This window comes from Aythya ferina (genome assembly GCF_964211825.1).
Source record: "Aythya ferina genome assembly, chromosome: 5".
NCBI lineage: Eukaryota > Metazoa > Chordata > Aves > Anseriformes > Anatidae > Aythya > Aythya ferina.
In genome coordinates, this window is record NC_140301.1 from 37024765 (window position 1) to 37048581 (window position 23817).

Consider the following 23817-nt stretch of genomic DNA (forward strand, 5'->3'; position numbering starts at 1 on the left):
TCCTTCCAAGCAAATCTATCTTGGAATGTATTGAAATATATAGAATTTAGGTATAGCATAGGAAAAAGAAAATTGTTATTCTGTTTGCATAATTCTTTTGTTTCAGGATAATACGCTGTTACTCAATAAAGACATGTATGGTCAACAAAGAGACATTGTTTGGCAAAATGAGGCCTGATGTGGTTGGCAAGGCTCTGTCTATTTTTTTATAAAGTTAGTGAAGCAACAGTGATGTAAGTAGAGCTGGTGAATTGCTCTAATGCGCAGACCTTATACTGATGCAATTTATCACAAAGATGTAGTATAAATATTCTGCAAACACTCTTCTATGTAATGTCCCAGGTGATGTCAGGCATATTCTGTATGACTTTTTAGCATGTACAATCTATATTCACATCCAAATTACTGAATTTTTAGAATTGCTCTGATCCAAATTATGCTTATTAAGTTAGGCCTTAGAAGTATAATGATTATAGTCCTGAATTTGGATAGATTTATGTTGCATGGTTTTGTCACATGCATAAAACTATACCAGGCAATTCAGGTGTTATGCTTTATGCATTATGTTTATCATTCATTCTGTTTTCATTCTAATTACATTCACTATACTCCAGAATCAGAATTATTATTTTTTTCTATGCGTTGTCTTAGATTGGAGCATAGAAAATAGAATTTCAGAAGAGACTCTTACATTTTTGGCTGCTTGTAAGTGGCACTGTCACCTGTGTTAATCATACAGTTACCCTATAGTTTCATCAACTGTGAAGATCAGGTATATTTACAGAGACTTTGAATAATTTAAATGGTCTTTGAAGCAAAGCATCCATTTTAATGTTTTGGGATTGCATTTATTTATTTATTTATTTATGTCCAGTCAGGATGATTTCTGATTTAACCGCTGTGGAAGATGGAGATTCATAGATGCTGTTATCTTAAAGCAGGTTCCAAATTTAGATAAAACTTTGCTCGGATGAAATTTTGTCCTACAAATTATTATTATTGCCTTTTAGAAGCCAGTAAGTCCAATTTTTGTTTAAACCAGGAACACTAAAGCAGAAAGTATAAGCAGTTCAAAATAGAGACCGTATGCATGCAGTCAGTTCAGTGCAAATACATTGACAATGAGCAATCTCTGTTGCTTCAGATGAGAAAAATAAAAGTAGAAAATAGTAGAGTATCAGTGAAAATAGAAATACTGCAAAATACTTCTTATGAACTATTATTTTTTAATAGTGAAGTGCATATACTGTTTATTTACCTTTTTAACCTTGTTTTCAATCTTGTTTCTTTCCCATTTGTTTTATTTTTTTCCTTGTTATCTCATATTGTCCTTGTATGACTACACATTTTTTTCTGTGGCAACAAGAAACATCACAGTGTTTTAATGTCATTCCTTATTGACTAGTGAATGGTACCATCAAGTAAAGAAAAGTCTTTTTAAGCATTCATAAAGGAAAGAATCAGAAGGATTCCAGAGAAACTCTCCATATTTTTTATGGTGAGCTTGAAAATGCATTAACTTGAAATATAATTGCTATTCAAATAATTAATTTTTTCTTAATAGTGTTCTTGCCCTTTAAATAATGTTTGGTTTTTTTAATGTGATGGGGGAAGGAGGAGGGAGGACTTCTAAGTTATTTTAAACTTTGCCAAAATGAACCTGCATTCAGAGTCTTAGAGGAATGGAAGTAAACCTAAATCATTTGGAAATCTTATTCTGTGTTTCTTTATATTGAAAATCTGCAAATAACTGTCTGGATATCCACTGCTGTAACAATTTAATATTTTATGCAACTGTTTTTATTTGCCATTATGTTTTTATGCAATCATAAAAATATGGCTGCCATTGTGAAAAAGTGAAGGTAAGACATGGGATCAAACTGTAACTGAGATGTTTTAAGACTTCTTTTGATTTTTTTATTTCTCAATCACATACTTTAAATGCTTGTTTGAAACTCATGTACAGATTTATAGTTTAAGAAGCATGATGTGTCCTTTAAATATTAAATTGCTGAGTTTGTAATGGACATAAAGATGCTAAAATCATTAGTTTTACCTCTTAATTTTACTTATACATATTGGAACCTAAATCAAAATTAACAAAAGTAACCTGGAATGTGGATTTAATGCATATTAAATAGGTAGAATATATTATTTAATCTTCTCTTTTTCCTGTTGTGAATTATTCTTTCTTTAAGCTAGGCTAAAGAGTTGGTGTTCTAAGAACTACTATATTGTTTTTTATATTGTTTTTTACCCCTCCAGCTGTAGAATTGATGGCATAAGAGTGTGTATCATCACAGGGATACAGTAATGCTGCTTTAACATTACATGAAAAAGAGAATCTTGTAAGCAGCTGTACAGCTTGATTCGAAATTGTGTTATTCTGGAAGGCTTTATCAGGTTTTCAGGTCATACTCTTCAGTACTGAAGAAATAATATAACAAGTATCACTGATTTACAAGTAACTATTGAAAAAGAAATACAGGTGCTTTCAAACTTGCTTGAATAATTTCCTGAAAGTTACATAATTGAAATATGCTATATGTCACTCAGTCTTCATTAGGTAGAAATAACATTCCCAGAAAACTGATATATGATAAGATGCTTGTTTTAATTAAATAATACACTGTATTACAGGAAATGAATCTGAACCAAGGGTTCTGTGGTCCTCCCACCTATTGCCATAGTCATGTCATTTTCATCTAAAAGACAGGTGAATCATGTTGCAGATTTGAGCAGAAATGAAAAGAAACTTGCTGAGCATCTAAGATTTTTAATGTAAGAAAACTCCTGTAGTTCAGTGTAGTTCATTGATATGTTCAACAGCTTTTGTTTTCAGATGACATGCTATTTAAAACTCTTTAGGAAATAAAGTTAGTATTAATGACATTGTGTTCAGAGAACTGAAGTTTCAGTTCTATTTCAGTATTAAGAAATTTCTTTGAGAAGAGCTTTAGTCACCAGTAAAGCCTTCTCTTAATGTTGACTGTAAACAACAAAATAGTTTTGATTACAGAATAGACATTAAAAGGGAATCCTTGTAAAAGGGAAAACAAGCTGCTGTGTTTTTTTCTTTTTAATATAATACAACTAAGTGTTTAATTAAGTGGTTTGCATTGTTTTCCATCTAATGGTTTAAATATGATAAAGTGCTGTATTCTAATCAATTTAATGAACTCTGATTAGTAACTTCAAGGTAACAGTGAGCTGTATCTGAAATTCAGCTTTTTTTCCTTTACTGTTTTGACTAAGTCTCCTTGGTTTTAGTTTTTACAAAGTGGGAACTGTACTTTACAAAATCTGTAAAGCATTTACAACTTGAATTAAAAGCAATTTTAAGGATTTTGGTTTTTGAGCCAAGTAAGGGAACCAAATGAACTGTATAGTTCATATACTATCAATGATTTGAACAAAAATCTATAAAGTGTTTATTTTGAAATAGTGTGTCTCAATTATTCATTTAAACTCCACTTGTAGTAATGGGCACTTATATTTAAACTGTTTTTCACTGGGGGACAAAGAGTCACAGTATTTTTCTTGTCTGTGTGTGTTATCAGCATTAATATTAGGTGATAACCTAGTCTTGTACATGGTTTGCATACTTTTGCCTATATTATAACAGAGTCTGTTTACTGATTTAGCTTAATGATATGGTTTAGATAATTGATATGGTTTAGTGGAGGACTTGTGGGTCAGAGGTTGGACTCGATGATCTTGAAGTCTCTTCCAACTTAGAAATTCTGTGATTCTGTGATTCTGATTATTAAACGCTGTTATTTAACACATTGTTGCTGTAAGATACTGTTTTCTTGCTGGATTGGCACAACATCTCAGTCATAAAGATAATGTGCTTGCTCCTGGTTATATAAGAAAAGGAAAGGAGAACTGAGGATAAAGCTGTGTATCCTATTTCTCAGTCTAATTTCTTAATTCTAGACCATCTTTCTACTTAAGAGAATTTTATTTAAATAAAAATTTTTATATTACAGTCCTCATTTTCCAATATTTCACCAGCAGCTTTGGGCAATGTTATATACTACCAGTATCTTAATCTCCGTTCAACAGAAAACATTTAAAATGAAAAATTATTAATCATGTTAATCATTATTTCAAAATTATTGATTGTGTTGTTTGTTTTAAGTATGGCTAGTAAATTCAGATACAGAAAGATAAATGAAGTATAAACCCAAGAAAATGCACTCTTTGAAAGATGTATGCACTTCATTCATACATACATACTTCATCAACATATGTTGCACATAATTCAGCAGCCTAAATATAATGCTTCTCTGATGTTAATCAAACTTTTTGTCCATAAAATGCTACTTTGCTGATTGTTCTGAAGCTCTAAGAATAGCATTTTCTGAAAAGAATGGTTAAATGGTGTACATTAGGAGAAATGCCTGCATTTACAAAGTAAAATGACCAGAGAGTATGCCATCTTGCAGGAATCTATATCAAATAAAAGACCCTAATGAAAGCCTTTTATTTTACTGTAATGCAATTAGAATTCGTGGAGCATATTTTTAATTAGAGAAGAGCTAAAAGGAAAATTAACACAATCTTGTGTAGAATGCAAAGATTATAAAATGACCATTAAAAAAAATAATAATTTCAGAATCAGAAACTGAAGATGTAACTGTTTTAAAATGTGTAATAGAAACTTTATCTTCTTCACAACCTTTTGTCCCTCAGTAGTAATGTATGCTATCAAGAGCAGTAGCACTTGCTGTTCAGTTATTATTATTATGCCCTTCAAACACTTTCTTCATCGTATTTTGGCTCCCATTTGGCTTTCTGGTTAAAAAATGCTGTGACTTTCAAGGAAGTTGAGTTCAGAATGTTTCTTTTATCTCCATTTTGACATAGGACAATGTCAAGGAGGCAGTATCATGCACAATCGACTGTCTAGTTTGAAAAAACAAACAAACAAAAAAAACAGCTGAATTGTGGTTCACTTCTTGAGAAGGCACTATGGTGGCTTTTGGCTCAAGCAGCAGTGTTTTCTAGAGGCCTTGAGTGGAAGCACTCTCCCTCAAAATACTGCACTCTAAAGATGCTGTCAATAAAAGTATGCTTTACAGTTTTTAACAAAGGCCTAGTGGTGAGATCAGGGAATTGTAGAATGGCTTGGGTGACGTTAAAGAACACTTAGTTCCAATTCCTCTGCCATGGAGATTATACACCTCTCCAATAAACTTCCACTAGACCAGGTTGCTCAAAGCCCCATCAAAACTGTCCTTGAACACATCCAGGAATGGGGCATCCACAACTTCTCTGGGAAACCTGTTCCAGGAAGAATTTCTTCCTAGTATCTAATCTAAACTCTTTTAGTTTAGAACTGTTAACCCTTGTCCTGTCACTACACTCCTTGATAGCTGAAGCTCCCTGAAACTGTCTTTCCCCAGCTTTCCTGTAGGCCCCATTAGGTATTGGAAAGCTACTATAAGGTAACTCAAACTCTCTTAGCCTCTCTTCAAAGGAGAGGTGCTCCAGCCCTTGGATCATCTTCATGGCCCTCCTATGGACTTGCTCCGACAGGTACACGTCCTTTTTATGTTGGATGTCTGAAGTAGTATCAAATAAAGGTGAAAACCTAAGATCCAAAGATCATGCTGCTTATTTTGAATAAAATTCAATTGAAAAGTATAGTTTTAAATAAATATATCATACGTAATACATTTATATATTTCTTTCATGTCTGTCTTGTTTTCTTAGATTGACTTTCCTTATCTTTTGAAGCATTCATAAGGATTTAATTCATGCTGAAAAGTGACATCAGTTTAATTAGTTTTCTTGTGTCTGGATTTTTGCCCCCTTTAGAATCTCATTCCTTATAAATTTCTTCTGTTCTGAGATTGTTTAGAATTGAAAATAGTCTGAAAGACTAATTCCAAGGTTCAAAGAATTTTAAAGGAAAAATTCTAACTGTACTTTTTTTTTTTTTTTTTTTTTGCTTTTAAAGCAATAAAGTAAATTTAATGCTTAGTTTACATGAGAAAAAATAAAGTAGGTAATTTATTTCAGAAAAAGTGTACTCCATTACTGAATTGCTGTATCAGTCTGATTCTGTCAGTCAACACAAGCATTTAATTGCATGAAGAACTGTGAAACTGAGTAGCTTCATGTAGGTCTGTCTTTCAATGTTTCCTTGAACACATCTAAGGATACATTAGCAAATGCATATCTAGGAGAAATGTAGTGGGATTAGCAATTCCAGCTGTCAGAGGGTAGTCTTTGACCAAAGTCTTATTGTCTTTCCAGTCATTTAATTCTTGTACAAATCAGGCTAAGGAAGGAAGTGGGTTCTGTCGTGATCTTAGATGTTTGGTGATCCATGGTTTCCCTACTCAGTTCTAAAGGAATATTACTAATTGCTACTTTTACAAGGAGCCTGTTTAAATTGACAAAGGACTTAGATTCTTTAGATTGTGAACTTATTTTTCTTCTGTCAAGGCATGAGATGTGAGATGGAACTTGGAGGAAGTTTGCATTGCATAGCTTCACATCGTCTTTGTTTTGGACAAAGAAGGGACTTCCTTTTCCAAGGCTGTTGAGCTGATGCGTTTCAAGAACACTGAAGAGATTATGCTGGGTTATGTTTTATTATTAAAGCAGATTCTTAAGTAGGAGTGGAATATAAATATTCTGTGTGTTTCTCTACTTAAAAGGTGGAGATACTGTATTTTTCAATTCTTCATTGTTGCACAATGAGATTTATGCACACAGAACTGGTTTAATGAGGTACTGTGGATGTTGTATGTATTACAGTGAAATGTGCTGCTAGAAAATAAACAACAGCATAGAATTAAGATCTGACCTTTAAGCTTGGACTATTTCTAACTTTCAAATTTGAAATAGTTTTGTAGATACCGAATTTTGCTATCCTTCTAGAAATTCCAAATTTTTCTATCCTTTCTATCCTCTAGTGTGTGTATAGCATAACATCTTCAGACTGACTTCTGACATAATAGATGTTTTCATTGTGAGAAGAATGACCATGTTTTTTAATTTAGTATGTTTACAGTGCAACATGAATGCTTATTCTGATGCGATCTTAAAACATTTTGGATTCTACTTTCTAAAATATCTTGATTAAATAAAAATAATTCATATGTAGTCTTGCTGTAATCAACATATTATGCTTGTTGTATGGAAGGAAATTATGATTTCTATAGAATCATTTACAATAAAACCACTATTATTATTGTATAATGATGAAAGTTTTTCATCCTCACTGTGTTTGAGAATCATTAGCATGTCTGTACAGGTCATTCAGTAATATGCTTATGAATTTTTCGTATGCTGACCTGACATATTTTTTTACTTCACAAATTTACTTCACAAATATTTTTACTTCACAAATTTGTAGCTTCATATTTCTTCAAAATGTACTCTGTGGAAGTAAGGTATAATTCGATGCACATTTTATTTTCTGCTACTTGTCTAGTTTTTGAAACTTACTCCTTTTGGTTTCTTTTTATTGATTAATTTATGAATCAAATAGTGCACTTTGATTTGCTGGCTTCTATTAATCTAATTTACATGAGTTGTACCATTATGGTACTGGACAGATCCAGGAACCACTCTTGTTGCACCTGGGTTTAGAAGAAAGGCCACCAATTATAGTCAGTTTACAGACACTGTTACTAGCTGTAACTGGGGCACATTTACTGAGCTGCATAAGAAATGTGTGGTCATCAAAAGTTGTGTAGCTTCTTACTTCATCTGAATCACTGATATGACAATGTGCAATTCTAAGTCGCTGAGTCGGGACAAAGCTGTATCAGGTTTTTCATACATTAAACTTGGTTGCATATGTTCTGTACTCTTGTGATGTACTGCGTGTGTGGATGGGCTTCAAGTTGCATATCTCACATTATTCTTTCTCATGAGCCTTGCTCTTGATCTGAGGCCTGTAAAAGAAAATGTTTGTTTTCTTCAGTTAAGTAAATGGCTTTAAAATCATCTTTGCACTTTCTCAGCATAGCAAAGAAGACCTGACAGAAGCTGATTTTGTTCCAGAAAAAGTTCTGATGCCGTTGTCCTTCAGCCTAAGTTTGCTAAAATACATGTAAAGGCAGCTATAAGACAGACATTAATAAAAAACAGTCATTATTCAGTGGGAAAAAATCTCAGTAATTGATAAAGTTAGTTCTTTGGAAGAAATGAGGAGAAATGAACTTTGAGGGTCAAATGTGTTTAGGAGAAGCCCAGTTATGTGCTGCACTGTGAAATTATGCTGTGAGTAAAGAATAGGGCTGGAAAAGAGGCTGTCAGAAAACTTCATATAGTCAGATAAATATAGCATGATTAAATTTCAAGATTATTTTGAAACTAAACGTTGTCTATGATAATTTGTATCTTATTTTCATTGTTTGTTGTGTCATACAGAAAAAAATAACTGTTTCTTATGTTGCATGAAAGAGATTTTGAAATAAGTATGCTGGCAGCAAAAATGTAATGTCACATCAACATGAAATTATGCTAGGAATCCACAGAAAAGGATACAGTCTCTTGGGTAAGAGGCACAATACAGTTTTTGAAAAGCAAAGCCAACTTTGTTTTGTTTGTTTTCTTGTTTTCTGAAAAAGTTTAAAACCATATTTTTTCTCAAGTTTCATAACTCATAGAAGTTTGAATTACAAGTCTGAAATAAACTCCCTGGTAGAGCTGTTCTGGGAAGAGAATGTTGATCTGCAGTTGGATCACACAGCTATTGACTGCAATGTGCTCTCCCTTTTAAATGAGGATGTCAAAATTACAGATACCCTTTGGGCAGCTATTAGCAGAATTCTATATGGTGTTCAATACCCACAGCAATGTGATTTTTAAATGCTCTTTTTTTGAGAGCTGGATCATTTCTTAATGCATTACTAAAGACTTCACAAATAAATACAAAAGGTATTGGAGACAAGTAAATATTTCTGTAAAAGCTATGGACATATAACAGCTTACTGAACTGTCATTAGCTTTGCCCTTTATATGCATGCTTCTTACCCTGTGTGTTCGGATCCTTTTGATTTGGAGTTAGCTAATCTGTTCTAGCTAATGAAAATTTTACTAGTTTTCTGAAAAGTGTACACTAATGAAGTGACCTTCATTGCTCACTTTATAAACTACCCAGTAAAACTTTGATATTCACTCAAGTTCTGGTAGTAAGCATATCATTTTAACTTATGCATATTGTCGAGTTGTTGAAATAATAGAATTACAGTGTAAAACATTATTGTAAACCTTTACTTTTAGGTTCAGGATCTTTAATGTTTTGTTACTGTATTTTATCTTATACAACATAAAAAACATGAGGAAAGACAAATTTAGCAGTTTATTATGATTGCTAAGGGGTATGAAAATAGTATGACTTTTCAATACTGAGTACACATTTTCAGAGACTACCTTCCTATAGATGGTTCTCAGTTGGCAAGAGCAGGTAAATGCATATTTTAATGTATGTGTAGTAAGTTTCACACTTTAAGGAGATACCCAGTGGAGAACACTTGATATTTGCTTGGTGTCTCTCTCTGTTTCCCTCCTTTCCTGATACTGTTGAGAATTCATTCCTAATCTAGGGGATGATGCCCCTGCTATTAAAGTCACTTTCTAGGTTTATGTTTGTCAATATACTTTATGAAGTGTGTTTTAAGAGGCCTTTGTCATAAATGAATATCAAACGTTTTATCAGCTTTGCAAAATTTAGTTAATTCCAGCATTTTGGTGGGATTTAACAGACATAATGTAACTATGTTGTAAATAGGTACAGGAATTAGGTGTGTGGGTTATACAGTGCGTTCTCCCATTTATATTGGCTTTTTTTTTTTTTTTGTGGGATTGCGATGAACTGTTTACCACTTCTTTGCTAAATGTTAATTGAATATCTGTCTACCTGTAGAAATTATGCAGTGGTGGGAGAATGGGATAAACAATTACAGTTTCTTTTTCTAAAGCACAAGTTGACAGATAGTTGACATAACTGCTTGTTGTATTAACTGTGGTTGCTAATAGCTATCTAATTAGTAGGAACTAATGTGAATTTTTGGAAGTTGTCTGTATTGTGATGAGAGACAGTGGCCTCTGTGTGCATATGTTTGTTTGAAGTGTTTTCTTAGAAGATCTTTGGGTCTTAGTGATGCATAGGGCAACCAGGTAGAATTAAAAGCTTTCTTTTAGTATTTATCAAGGACTGAATCCCACAAAGCTGTTTTTGCATGCTTTACTTTTGACTGTTTATTAACATGCCCAAGCAGCTGAAAGATACTTTTTTTTTCCTGAGACAGGTAGGGAAACAAAGTTAAGACTAGCACCTTTCAGCCTCCTATCTTTCCTGCTGTTCTTTGCTGAAAATGTTGCAGGGCTTGTTTTGCTCTGATCTTCAAATGGACTACTTAAAAATACACTTCTAAGCTCCAAACAATTGTTCAGCTCAGGTAACAAATGTCCTTTGCTAGAAAAGCTTTCCATGTTGCAGCTGATAGCCTTCCTCAGTTTTCCCAGTTACTACAGTTTGAATGAGTTGTACAAGCTGCTTCAGAAAATTTGTTATCCTTAATCTTTGGCTTGTCCTTAGTTGTTAGGTCCAAGATCAGTTCTCCGTACTTTTGGGTATTAAGATACACAGCTGTCTTTCAGATGTAGCCAAAAGGAAATTTGCTGATATGCATAAATATGTTTGGGATAATAAACATGAGAAAAAGAAAAACATAGGATATTAAGTCAGAGATCTCTGTCAAGAAAGTGGCATTCAATTTCCTGTTTTGTCATTTATATATGCCATACCATAATTTTTATGTAGCTGCTATGCCCATAAACATATCAACATAATTTTCTAAAACAAGAAATGACAAATTATCTTTTCACACTTGCACTTGGTGAATGAAAACAAATTAAGTTTCAATTTCTTTCTCTGCACTTCTGGGAGGTTTTGTTCATCAGCAGAAAGGAAATGTTTCTCCATTTACGAGAGAATTGTAAAAATTCAATTCTATATTGTATGCAATAACAAAACAGGATGTTCATCTATATTTTCTGTTTAAAATATCAACTGTTCTGGAGACCTGAATTTGAGAACATTTCTTATTGTATTTTGTTTTATGTAATGATTCCCCTCCCCCGCCCCCCAGTATATTCAATGTTTTCTAATCAAAAGTGGGGGATGGGAAGGGAGTGGGGGGAATAGGGAAGCCCTTGATCAGTTAGCCTGGATAGCTCTGCACTGTATCCAGAAGTTTGATTACAGCTCACATACTCAAATCCAAAATAATGATGAGTTAGAATCATAGAATGGTTTGGCTTGGAAGGGACCTTAAAGGTTGTGTAGTTCTAATGTAGTTCTAACCCCACTGCCATGGGCAGAGATACCCTCCACTAGATCAGGAGTTAGTGGGTCAGACTATAGTTTCACATTTAGCTGAGTTATTTAATTTCTTATTGCAGACAAAAGGCTAAATTCTTGGTTCCTTATCACTCCCATTGGTGGTATTTACTCCTTCCATTTTTTTTTTTTTTTTTTTTTTTTTTTTTGTCTTCTCATCATTGGACTCCTCTGTAACCATTTTTTTTCCTTATCCTTAACCACGTAGGGCTATTTGTGTTTTTTGCCATTACAGACTATTCCCATTGTAATAAACTCAGTTGTCCCTGTTGAAGGTTCAGTGACCATTAGAGCCAGGACAAAGCAAGCCAGAGCAGTACATGTGCAGAAGCAGGGAGCAAGAAGACCTCCATACCTGCATACATGCAAATGCAGTGTATGATGTGACCTGACCACATCTTCTGGAACTGGTGCATTAAGTACCAGCACGTCAGCTGGGATTTCACTAGCTTCTGTTCTAAATGGTAGAATCAAGTCAAGTCATCAATGAAACACTGGCATTGAGGCTTTAGAAGCACTGATAATATTCACAAAATAAAATTCACAAAATAATGGCAGTAATTCAGCAAGGAAGTGGTATCTGCATCTACTTAAAATTGAATTACTCACAAATCAACAAGAGTATGCAGTATGGAAAGGCTGACATATGTTTATTTACATCCCTTGCACTGGAACCGTCTGTGGTATATGGAAGATCATATTTACCCCAGGACAGATGATAGAATTGTATACAACTTTTGATAAAATCTGTTTTAAAGTGAGCATCTATACCTGCTCAAGAAGAAGCTTGAAATCATTTTGGTTGATGCTGTTCAAGATACCAAAATGAAATATAAAGATAGGGAGTTTTCTTGAAGTTCTGGTGGTTATCTTGACTGATCTTTTTCATTTCATCGTTTAGTGGAAATTCTACTTCTCACATACTGTCAGATTCTGTAAAGCTGTAGAGGAAAAAACAGCTATTTATTAGCCTTTTGTAGAGTTGATAATATCAGTATGGTCTCTAACAACTATTTACTAACTTGATTTACAGCATCTTCACCTAACCTTCACAATCTTCTGGTAGATGGTTGCAAAAAGTAAATGAAGCAGATTTTTCCCCACTTTGACATTTTCAAGGTGACTTATGTTGTCCTTAAGTTTCTCGAATGTCAAAATAAGTCTAAATTCAGTTGACTTCAATGACCTTCTTTGTCTCCCTCAATTATCTTTCTTTTTAGTGTTCTTAATCTTGCTTTTTCTTCATGAGAAGATCTGCATAGTTTTAAGTGAAAAGGAACTTCTGTGACTGTGATCAATACATGTCACCCTAAGGATAATAAAAGGAAGAGTTGTAGTCTCTACTTTTATATTTTGATGTTTTTCAGTAGATAGTGAGAAGAAAAGCATTGCAGCTTATTCCAAATCATGTTTCTTTTCAAATGTATGTATGTATATGTGTTAATGTGTGTTCTCTTATGGATTATGTATCTTTGACAATAAGCAAGATGAAGTACCACCTGTATTCCCTGGTACTGAAATTTAAATAGTATGTTAATTACTGCAGTTAATGGTGCTAAGAATTTTGTTTCCCATGAAGAAAGTTCATCTTACACTTAAAACAAACAAACAAACCTGCCTTTTTACTTGTGAGTAAAAAACATAGTCCAGAATTTTACCATAATGTTTCAGATTTGGATTTTTTGTTGATAAAAAGTGTTGAAGTGAGGTTACAGGACAATGCTCTAAGCTAATGCTCACATTAGAGAAGGGCACAAGCACTAGCAGTATTGATTTTCCCTGCTATGTTCAATTCTACCACCTTGAGTGTGTTAAATGGAAAATAACGTGACACTGACACTGTAGATTTCTGATTACTTTATTCACTGGCATCCTTATTAGGTTACTACAACAATTGTTGATGGATCTAAATTTGGATCTAAATTTGTACAAGCCATGAAGAATGTCCCGTGATGGGAGTAGTTCACAATTATTACTGCATGTTTTATATGTTTTATATCATTGATTTGAAGATAGGTTCAACCAATGATTGTATGAGTTGTGTTTTAATCTTCAGTAACCTGTTTACTGCAGATTTATGGATGTATTTTTCATAAGTAGATTTTAATTTGTAATTGGGAAACGACATCCTGGAACTCTAAACTGTTCTCAAAACAGCCAACCAAGATACTAGTTAAACAGCTTTGATACAAAGTTAATTTTGACAACAGTGTATATTGTGTCCTCTTTTAATTATCATGGCAGAAGTGATGCATTTGTGATAAACTTTTGCTTTACTGAATCATTTTTTTTGTGTATTTCTTCAGGTTTTGTTTCATTCTGCTGTCCTTAACATCTCTAATTATTTTTTTTAGACAATTTATTTTTTCTGCTAAAAAAACATTTTATTGGGAAATATATATATATATATATATATATATGACTAAAATGCCGTAAGTCATTAAATAGATGTCTAAAGATAATATTAGCCCATTGTTGTTTTCTGTGTCAGTAGGCCTATGATTTTATGAAGGCTTCAGATAAGAAAAAGCTCTGGTGGTATCATTCTACAGCAGATGAAACAGGAAAGTCTGTAATGCACTCTCATGTATCTCATTATATATAGGTATTGCTGTACTAATAAATATGTTATAAAACATACACAAAACAAAAATTAAAAAGAGATGAGATAAAGTTGAAGTAAACACTTAAAATATTTTGTATTTGTCAATGGTACACCCAGCTGACGTGTGTGTACCCCACTTTGGAGACCACTGATGCATGGAGACCGCTATTATTCTAAGCTTTGATCACAGTTTCATAATGGTCTTTGAGAATAAGGCAACCTTTTTATTTTTCACTTCTGGGTTAGCCCTCTGATTTTACCACGTCAGTGGAAAAATGTCAACACATTTCAAGAGTTTCTTACTAAAGCATAGTGAAGTATCTAGGAAGTGATGCTTTCTTTAAGTTTTTCTTCAGTCATTATTTAACTAAAGATACTAAGGTCCCTCAGGGGCTGCTTGGAATCCTCTGCAGCTTGTCTGTTGCTACAGAAAAGTCATGCAAAATTTGCTTACCTATAGCTGTTCTTTAAGATGAACACATATACATATATATGTGTATTCCTGTTCACAATACTCCCTCTTGCGCCTTCTGCACTAGCTCTCATTTTAGAATGAACATGGTCCAAAATAACTGCAGTCAATGTAGTTTAACATCTTCCTCAGCTGATAAGTTAGGCAATTGCTAAGACAAAATGATTGCTCTGTTATCACCTTTTACAGTGATAATGATATCTTTTGCATGGATTTCAGTGTATTGAAAGTCTCACATCAGCTCTGTGAAGATAGGGAAATATTTTTCTAAGCCTCAGGGAGTGGAAAGAAAGCACAGCGCATACAATTTTCTGCATAGCAATAAGTCTCTTTTGTGGGGAATCTGAACACTAAACTTCTGTCTCAGCTTCAGATGCCTTTTTTTTCTTTTTCTGTGTTATGATCATGAGTTCATGTGAACAAACACACCACTGTAGATTTAAGAACCTGTTTTCACATTTCATAGTGAAAATAATAGTGTATACCAAAAAGGTTTCACAAAACTGAATTTGTTTAAAACAACAACAAAAAAGATTGTGTAAACTAAATACCTTTCCAGATACTATGTTACTTACTAAAGACTACAGCAGCTAATATATTGCTAGAGTTTAAGAGCTTGTTGAGGCAAAGAATTCAGCAAAAACAAATCACTTTTTTAAAAATGGTACTCTTTTGAGGTTGGAGGTAAGGAAGCTATTGATTTAGATTCAGATAAACAGCTGATTTACTCTTGTTGGTGATGAGCACTGCAGTGATTGCAGTGGTAGTAACCAAATTACAATCTTTAAAGATTGTGTAAGGTGCTCAATACTAATATAAAAAATTGCTAATAAACAAGTAAGCTGTAATGAGTATTAAAAATCGTTTGAGAATTTTTAAGTTTAGCAGAGCTACAAATAAAAAAACAAACAAAAAAAACCACAGTGACCATTGAGTTTGGCCATGACAAACATTAACCAACTGAATGTAATTCCAGAGGAAATAACTTGAAAATACTTTTTTGAGGTTTCTCCCTGCTTTATTTTCTTTCACGAGTTGAAAAATATTTCACTGTTTTTTGTTCATCACTTCAATGTTTTTATAAATTTTAATGCTTAAAAGAACGTGCATTAATAAAAGGGGATTAGTATAGCAAAAAATCTTTATGTTCATGAACAGCGTGCGGTTGGAAAAGTTGTTGTAAATTCATTTACAGTGTCAGGAATATATTTTTAAATTTATTATTACTTTAATATGTGCTGCAGGCATGCTAAAGTAATTTATGATCTGAAGACTGCACAGCCTGTAGTCAGGGGATACAGACAATCTAGTAAGAGTTTAAGTGATTTTCATTCAGTTTTCCTTTTAAGTTCATGTTTACTTTTCTGCATATTGTGTTCTAAACCTATGCATATGGTAAGGATGAAAGTAGCAGGATAGAAATATTCAGTATTTTATGTCCAAATTATAATTTCACATTTTGAAAAATATCTTGATTGGGGTTATTATAAATGTGCTTCTATTCATAATTTATCAGTCTTTTTCTACACTAGTAAAAATTAAGAAATTAAGTTTCTAAGAAATACCTATTTCTCTAGAGCTCTTCTAAGATAAAATATATAGAAATTCTCTTAATGATTTGAATGCATGGCAAGCACAATTTCAATTAGGTGTTCAAAGCACGTCCCAATACTGTTTTTTGTCTCAGTTGTATATAATGCTTGGGTTATTTGTAGTGTCCAGCATAACTGTACAAAGGTCCAGACTCACTGAATCATCTTCTAGTATCCAGTGTTTCTGGACCTGTGTCAGGATACTGTGAAGCCATTCACCAAAACCATACCAACATAGGTACAGTGCAAAACAGCAGTTCTTCTGGTTGGGATAACCATGAGCATATGCATTGTGAAACGTTTAGCTTAAAATGATTCATTTAGAAACAGCTTAATTCATCCCCCCAAAATAGGGCCTTAACTCGTTAGTAGCATAATATATGATTCAACTTTGCTCTGCAGGCATATGCGAGATAAGTAATTTATAGCTGGGAGAAACTGGTTTGTTCAGCTGCTTGAAAATTCCCTCACACTTTATGGAAACCTGCTTGGCTGTCTTGTGTATCTACAAAAATGCTGCAGTATCTGTTCAGCGGCTTTCTGGGCAATATATCCATATGATGATTGAAGGCCATAGCATGTATATTTGAAGTCAGAATGATATGGAAGACTTGAAATAAATCTACAACAATTTTCGATCAAAGTAAATTTAAGGATAAAATCATCAGCATACAACATAAAAAAACAAATTTCCAAGACTGCAAACCTGGGGAAATCAAAAATAATTTTACTAATATATAACTGAAATTCCTGACTTGTGTCTTGGAAAAGAATGGGTGTTAGCATGGTGAGATAAATATGTTGATGCTTTTCTCCAAACTGCTGTTATTCTCTGGTAATAGCCTGGATTTCTTGTTTTAACACCACATAGTAGAAGTATTGAGATTGCACTTCCTTTGAGTGCCATGGTTATGCAGCGCCTGCATAGCAGCCTTCCTCATTGACTGACCCCAATTTAAATATGCAGTTATGTTCTTTTAAATCTGCAGTTAGCTAATAATACTTAATGTTTTCTTTGAAAAATAAATAACTTGCAAATATAATCGTAGTTTCGTTACTAGGTGTAAGGTAGCTAACTACATTCTTTCCATTTTACAGGTGGAAGAACAGAAAACCAAACAAGAGTATTAGTATATTCCCAATATAATAATTCCTATTGGTATTGAATTAGAGATAAATTTGACTAAGGGAAGTTAGTGGTGGGACTCATTTTGAAATTGGCATCTATATGTTGGTGGCTACGTTAAACTAGTTGGCTGAATTCCTGTTACAGTCAGTCGAGATCTAGTCATAGTCAGCAGAGCTTAGGCAGCTATTCTGCCAACCCCAGTGGCCCACAAACAGATATTTAGTGTTGTATGATTTGACGTACAGTTTCCTATGTAATCTGTAGCTATTTAAGAGGGGTGAGAGTCCTGTGTCTAATGTGCTTTCAGCATGCAGATAACTTGCAAACTTGCATAGTTTACGGTATCTTAACTATGTATGGGGTACTGAATTGAAGTGCAAATGTCAACTTTAGTGTTTTTTTGTTTTCTGCTTTTTTTTTTTTTTTTGTATATGTTTTATATGTTTTAGAGTTCTTGGACTCTACAACTAGATACCTGTGACTGTAAGAACTAATTCTGTGTACACATCTGTATTTGGGCATTCGCCTTTGCTAGGACAAGTTAGGAATTTACGGATACCAAATTATAATCTGTTGTGGTGTTTATCTGTTTTTTAACTTTTCTCTGAAACTTTAGTCTTCACAGAGAATATGAAGTAGAATGTAGTTAATCACTGTCTTTGGTTTCTTAAAATGTGAGGTTATGCAGTGTTTAAAACCAGTTCCTACTACTTAATAATGAATGAAGGCAGTTCAGTCTCCTTTCTGAAATAAATCCCTGATTTTTGATTCAGATTTTGAGGAAGTTGCTCCAGGTTGTACAGAGTCAATGTCTTGTTTCCCAGCTTCTTGCTCTCAGCATAGAGGTAAAGGAGCTGAGCTACTTTTTAACATTTTACAATTAGTTCTGCATATCTTTTTTTCATCATGTATTTAAAGTTATGATGAAATGTTTTAAATTGTAACCTGTGTATTTCCTGGAATTTTGATCAGATAAATCTTAAATGCCGTGGTATAACATCAAGGAATTCAGCTGTGCTTACTGGTGTTCATAAGCTAAATGTGATATAAACCTTAGATGGTTTGTTTTTTAACCATTTTTAATACTTTTTGTAAAACTGCACAGAAGTATGATCCCTAATTTTTCACACAATATTCTGAATTAGCTCTTGATTTTAAGTGTTACTAAAACAACTGAAACATATTTGATTTTTGACTGGTTTTAGCTTATTGCTCATTATAGGATTATGTGCTTCTTAGTGAGCTAAAAATAAAAAAGGGAAATATGTTGATTAATACCTTTATTTGTAAAAGTAATTTCTCTTTTTCCATGTATATGAGTCATATTTTGAAAAGAACCATTGGTGCCTGATGCTGCCTTTGTAATGCTTTTTCATTATTGCTGATTCTTCTAGACAATCTATAAATTGATGTGTTCTGTGCTCCATGAAAATGAAGATATTTTGCTTACAAAAAAAACCAAGAACCCTGTGGTTACGTTAGACCTTAAAAGATGGTCATAATGGGATTGTTGATAGATGTAGAAACTCATGGCACAGTGCAACTTCCTTTAAGAAGAAAGGTATAGTTAGAGGAACTCAAGAGACTGTTCGCTGGATGAATGGAAGGAGCCTTCACTAGAGCCAGTGACCATCTTTGTTATATTATAGACATGATGCATTCTCTATATGTCATTGTAATGTTATTTTTTTGGCAATGAGTATTTTAAATATGTTTGCACATTTAAATACAGCAGATAAAAAACATTATCAAAACATTATTTGATAATGTTTTATCAAACAGAGCTTTTTAGATCAAGTAGGCAAATATATTCTGTCATGATGAATAGCCATATTTAAAAGAATGATTCAATGTGCTGCATTTTTAGTGGACTTTTTTGTAAAGCTGTATAATATGTATTGCTCCTTTTTTCTTTTTCTTTTGCTTCAGCTTTGCTTTCTTAGATGAAATGTTAAGCAGAATCATCAGTTTTGGTACAGAACTTGGTTCTTAAATACGTGGTCATAGAGGGCAAGTCCGTATAGTATGAATATGTTACCATTTAAATAACATCACTTCAATAATTACATACTCTTCTGGGGTAAAGTTTTGTGAAGCCTCCTGCAGGGCAGCCAATTTAGGCAGTGGTATAGTAAAGAAAATTAATTCTGGAGATTGCTACTTTCAGATACAGAACTTTCAAATTTAGAGTAGAAATTAGTTCAGTTTGCATTACATTTATAAAACTTCTTTGAAAAGAACCTTGTAATAACATCCTTTTCACTTAGAACAGTAATGTTAGTACAATGGAATGTCAAGTGTTGCACTATAATTAAAATAAGCCAATGTTGAGTATAGAAATCTCTTTTTTTTTTTGGTCATATGGAATGCAGGGAAGAATCTTCCATTTCCTATCCCTTTCTCATAGATTTAGTCCTCCCTCCTCACTTTTTTTTTTATTAAAGTTAGTACTACAATACTAATTTGTACCAAGTCAATTATAATACTGGAGTATACCCAAGGAAAACATTCAAGGAGGCCACTTTCCAAACCCAAATCTCTTAGTAACTAATGGTGATGGCAGCACATTTGGCTACAGTAATTTACATGGCAGTTGAATCATTGTACTGAAAAGCATACAAAAGGATAATACAGAAACATATGAACATGCCAAAAGAAAGTGAAGAAACAGTTATTTTATTAAAGAAAGGAATTGAAAAAAAATGCATAGAAACTAGGAAGGAAGAACAGCAAGTCAATATCTCTGCTTGTGAATGAAATAATTAAAAATTTGTGTATGTTATCTTTATTCCTTTTAAAGGACTAATGTCCAAAACCAAGTCTCAGGTAACCTGTGTGTAGTCAAAAATGGAGAATGAGGTATGGGAATAAAAGTAACAGGTTAGGGGAGCTCAAGAGGAGACGTCATAATGAGAAAGGAGAATGAAAAGTAAAGATAAGCTAAGTAAAACAGAAGAAGGGATAAAAAGGAGAAAATTTGAAGAAGGCAAATTCTTGTTGGTAGAATATTCAAAGCAGCATTTATTGTACATCATTTGAGTTTATCATTGATAAGTATGTGTATTAATTTTCAGTCATTATTTCTTAGGTGTACACAAGTACTTTCAGTTAGCTGTATTGTGCTGAAGGAATTAACAGTCAGAATTCAGTCCTCTGAGGCTTGTTCAGGCAATTTTGTAATTTCATAACTGTCCTAATTGCTGGGAAACTGCAGCACATCTTGATTCAGTCACTGGCTTAGTTTACAGCAGTGCCTGTTTCATGCAAAGATCTTAAGAAACTTTCTGATAGTTAAAGTAGTAATTAGCCTGCAGCAGGTTGATGTTTTTTTTTCTGCTCTCCGTTGGGTTTTAACTTTAAGCAGTCTAGAGTAAATGTTGATAAATAATTGCATTGCTTTTAGGATGTATTGCTGTTTTAGTCGATTTTCAGAGTGAATCTCTTTGCTTCTTTCTTTCATTCAAATCTAAAACCACACTTAAGTATTGATTTAAGCATAAGGAAGTTTGTCCTATAATAACTGAATCAAATCTGTTGTCTTTTGACTTAATGTCCTCAAGAGTCTATGCTTGGAAACAATTGTATCACTTACACATTTAATCAATTAATTTAATTATGTCAAAAAGAAAGCTGTGCAAGCTGTAAAATAATAAAAAAAAAACCTCAGACTATTTGACACAGTATTTTTCCTGTGAGGCTACAAGGCAAGAAGGTGAATTTACTTGTTCCATTTTTCATTTTACAGAGCTATTAGAGAAGACACTCAGAAGAGAGGAAGAAATGGGAGCTCTCCAGGTATACTTTCTGTATTATTAACTAGCTACACTTTTTGTTACCCCTGAAATTATTAAATTGTATTACAGCATTACAAATTTCTGAACTCACTTGTGTCTTGAATTCAGCTTTGGAAATATATGCAGCCAAATACAGACTTGATAGCTAATAAGACTCAATGTTGAGTTTCTGCCCATTGATTAAGTTACACATTAGAGAAGATTAAAGTAGTTAGCATTCTCCAATGAGTCAATAAATCTAGCCCTTTAGTGAAAAGAATGCTTCTTTCAAGTCACAGTATATACTGAAGTTGTTGTCTTATGTCTTACTGCTGGCTTCACTGTATGGGAATAGAGGCAGTGTAAATCTGCGTTCAGAACTGCAGAGATGCTTTAAATTCTACTTCATTGGTTGTGATAGATTTTCTGGAGTATGTTGCGTTCTTCTGTATCTTGGGGAAAAAATGAAAAAGATTTGAAGTAAGTGCTTCAAATTTCTGAAATGTTAAATGTCATCACCATCATCACCATCCTGAGGAAGAAAGGACCAGCTGATATATGCTAGGACTTGATACGATGTAAGTAAATCCTCATTGTATGGTATCTAGCAGTAAATCTGCTTGTGTTAAGCCCTTTACAGTTGTGCTTAGAATGTGAGAGTTACCTTAGACTCAGCTCTGGAATATTATTTAAGCATTACAGTCAAAGAAAACATGTGCTCCTTTGAAATGAAAATGGCTAGGAACACAAAACCAAGCTGGAATGTCTAAACAGTGAAGTTTGGGAAGTTATGATGGTAGTGCCTGTATTCTTTAGAATACAGAGTGAAAAAAAGAAATTTTAAACAAAAAATCACAGCAAGTAATGCCCAACATGCATATAAAAAAGCATAGATACAGCAAGAATAATATATCAGTGGAATAGGATTCTGTAACTGTAGTGGAAGCAGAACATTTATGAGGCAATTGATGACACTAAAGCTGTTAGGTCAAAAAGTAATTTTGTTTACCTTGATTTTTGACCGTAAGAAGTTTGTTTGAAGGTATGTTGACTCTGCTCATATAGTAAATATAATGCATTTTGAGGGCTAGAAGTATCAAACAGTTAGTGTAGAAACAGTTTGATCCAGTAAGAAGAGACAAGTTGCAAGACCCAAAAATTACACAACACACCGATCCAGCTGTTTCCTGTTCAAACAAAAATCTTGGCCTAGCTTTCTGGCAGCTCAAGTTCAACAAGGCTGAGAGCTTGTCTGCGCAAGCAGTTTACACAGGTGCATATCTAGTTACATCAATGTAAAAAGATCTCCTTTCATGTGAAGAAATTCAGTATCTGCTTTCCTGTGAAGCACTATAGTTGACAAATTGTTCTAATGATGTTCCTTGTGACTGAATGAGGAATAATATTATGCAGGAGAAAAGTTGTGTCAAATTAGTGTTTTGTGTGCACATATATATATGTGTGTGTGTATGTACTGGTGCGTATTTCTGAAGGTTTGTCCAGTTCCTGATTGGATTGCTCTATGCCGTTCCCTAACTGACCGTTCTGTGTAAGAGTGTGACTTGTACAGCTCTGACTGCTGTATTTGTATTCAAGTGCTTGATAGCTGGTTTTTTTTTTTTTTTTTTTTACGTCTTCAAATGCATGTACTTTCACAGTTGAAGTACTCAGCAAGAACATCAATTACTTTTCTAGATAATACTTGTCCACTATGGTCCGTATGTTTCAAAATGGTCCCAGTTTGGGATGCTGTGTTCTTGCTCTGTTATTGTAATGTTTTATTCTAATCTTTCAGTGGCTGAATATATAAAACTTTGCTAGAAAATAGGTGTTAAAAACAGCTCATGTACTTGCAACTGAACATCCCCATGCTGTTGCATCTCAATATATAAAGCATAGGAAGTAAGAGGAAGGTGAGAGTTTCTTTAACTGTGACATTTCATAGAGCCAAAACTTGCACCCTTTTTAACCAGGTGACATGGAGCATTTGTTTCTTCTGACCCCCAGTTCAACAAAGTATATATATGGCTGGCTGATGTATGAATGCTTTCATTGAAGTAGATTGCTATAACTTAATTATTTCTCATTAATGACCACTAGCATATAAAATAGTACTCTTTGTCCCTAAGGCCTTGAATATGATTTCTTGGGTGTTAGGGCCTGCTCAGTAAGTCCTTGGTTCAATAGACAACAGGTGATGTTAATTGTTGTAAACTTTTTGTCTACAGTTCCCGGGGTCCTGTTTTAATAAGCATCGTATATGTACAGAGAATTGTGTGTATTAAGTCAATCTTTAATGCATTTTCTTTGCATCTAAATAGAATGTATGTATAAAGCACATTCAGGAAACAGGTGGGCAGAAAGCCTGTGTTTTAGACTGTGGGCAGATGATTGAAAGCAGCCAGGTTATCATAGTTGAGGGAGTTATTTCTTGACACTTGAGCCATGAATGCCAACTATAGTTTTAGAAAAGCCAGACAAGAAAGGAAATCTATCAGAAATCCATGTTTTGCTGTGGAGAAATGGTGACTGTGGAGATACTTTGAGGTTCTTTCTCATCAAGTAGCAAGAGCATTCCCCAGAGCTAGGGATGTGTGTTTTAATGTAGTTTTCATTTGCTCATTTTTTGACGGGAGGCAAACATTATCTTTTGTTAAAATAATTCAAATGAGGCTTAATAGGTTCTAACTAAATAGATTTTATTTTGCCCTCAATGGAAGTTTCCCTTTTTGGATGTGATGTGCTTACAGTTACCCAAACAAAGATTCAGCAAATAACTGGTATTCCTCATTCAGATATAGATGAGTAAAATCATTGCTTCTGCAATGCCAACAGTTAACAGTGAGAAAAGAGCAATTTTATGAAGATTTTT

General features: G+C 33.5%; 1 protein-coding gene across 9 annotated transcripts in view; it reads left to right on the forward strand.

Moving 5' to 3' along the window:
• Window positions 1–23817, forward strand: part of CEP128 (centrosomal protein 128) — a 111420-nt gene that overhangs the window by 61729 nt on the left and 25874 nt on the right. For all 9 annotated transcript variants that reach the window (XM_084521472.1, XM_084521475.1, XM_084521473.1 and 6 more), the window contains one exon: window positions 20918–20967. In XM_084521472.1, the coding sequence (XP_084377598.1) occupies window positions 20918–20967 (50 nt within the window). The remainder of the gene's footprint in view (window positions 1–20917; window positions 20968–23817) is intronic.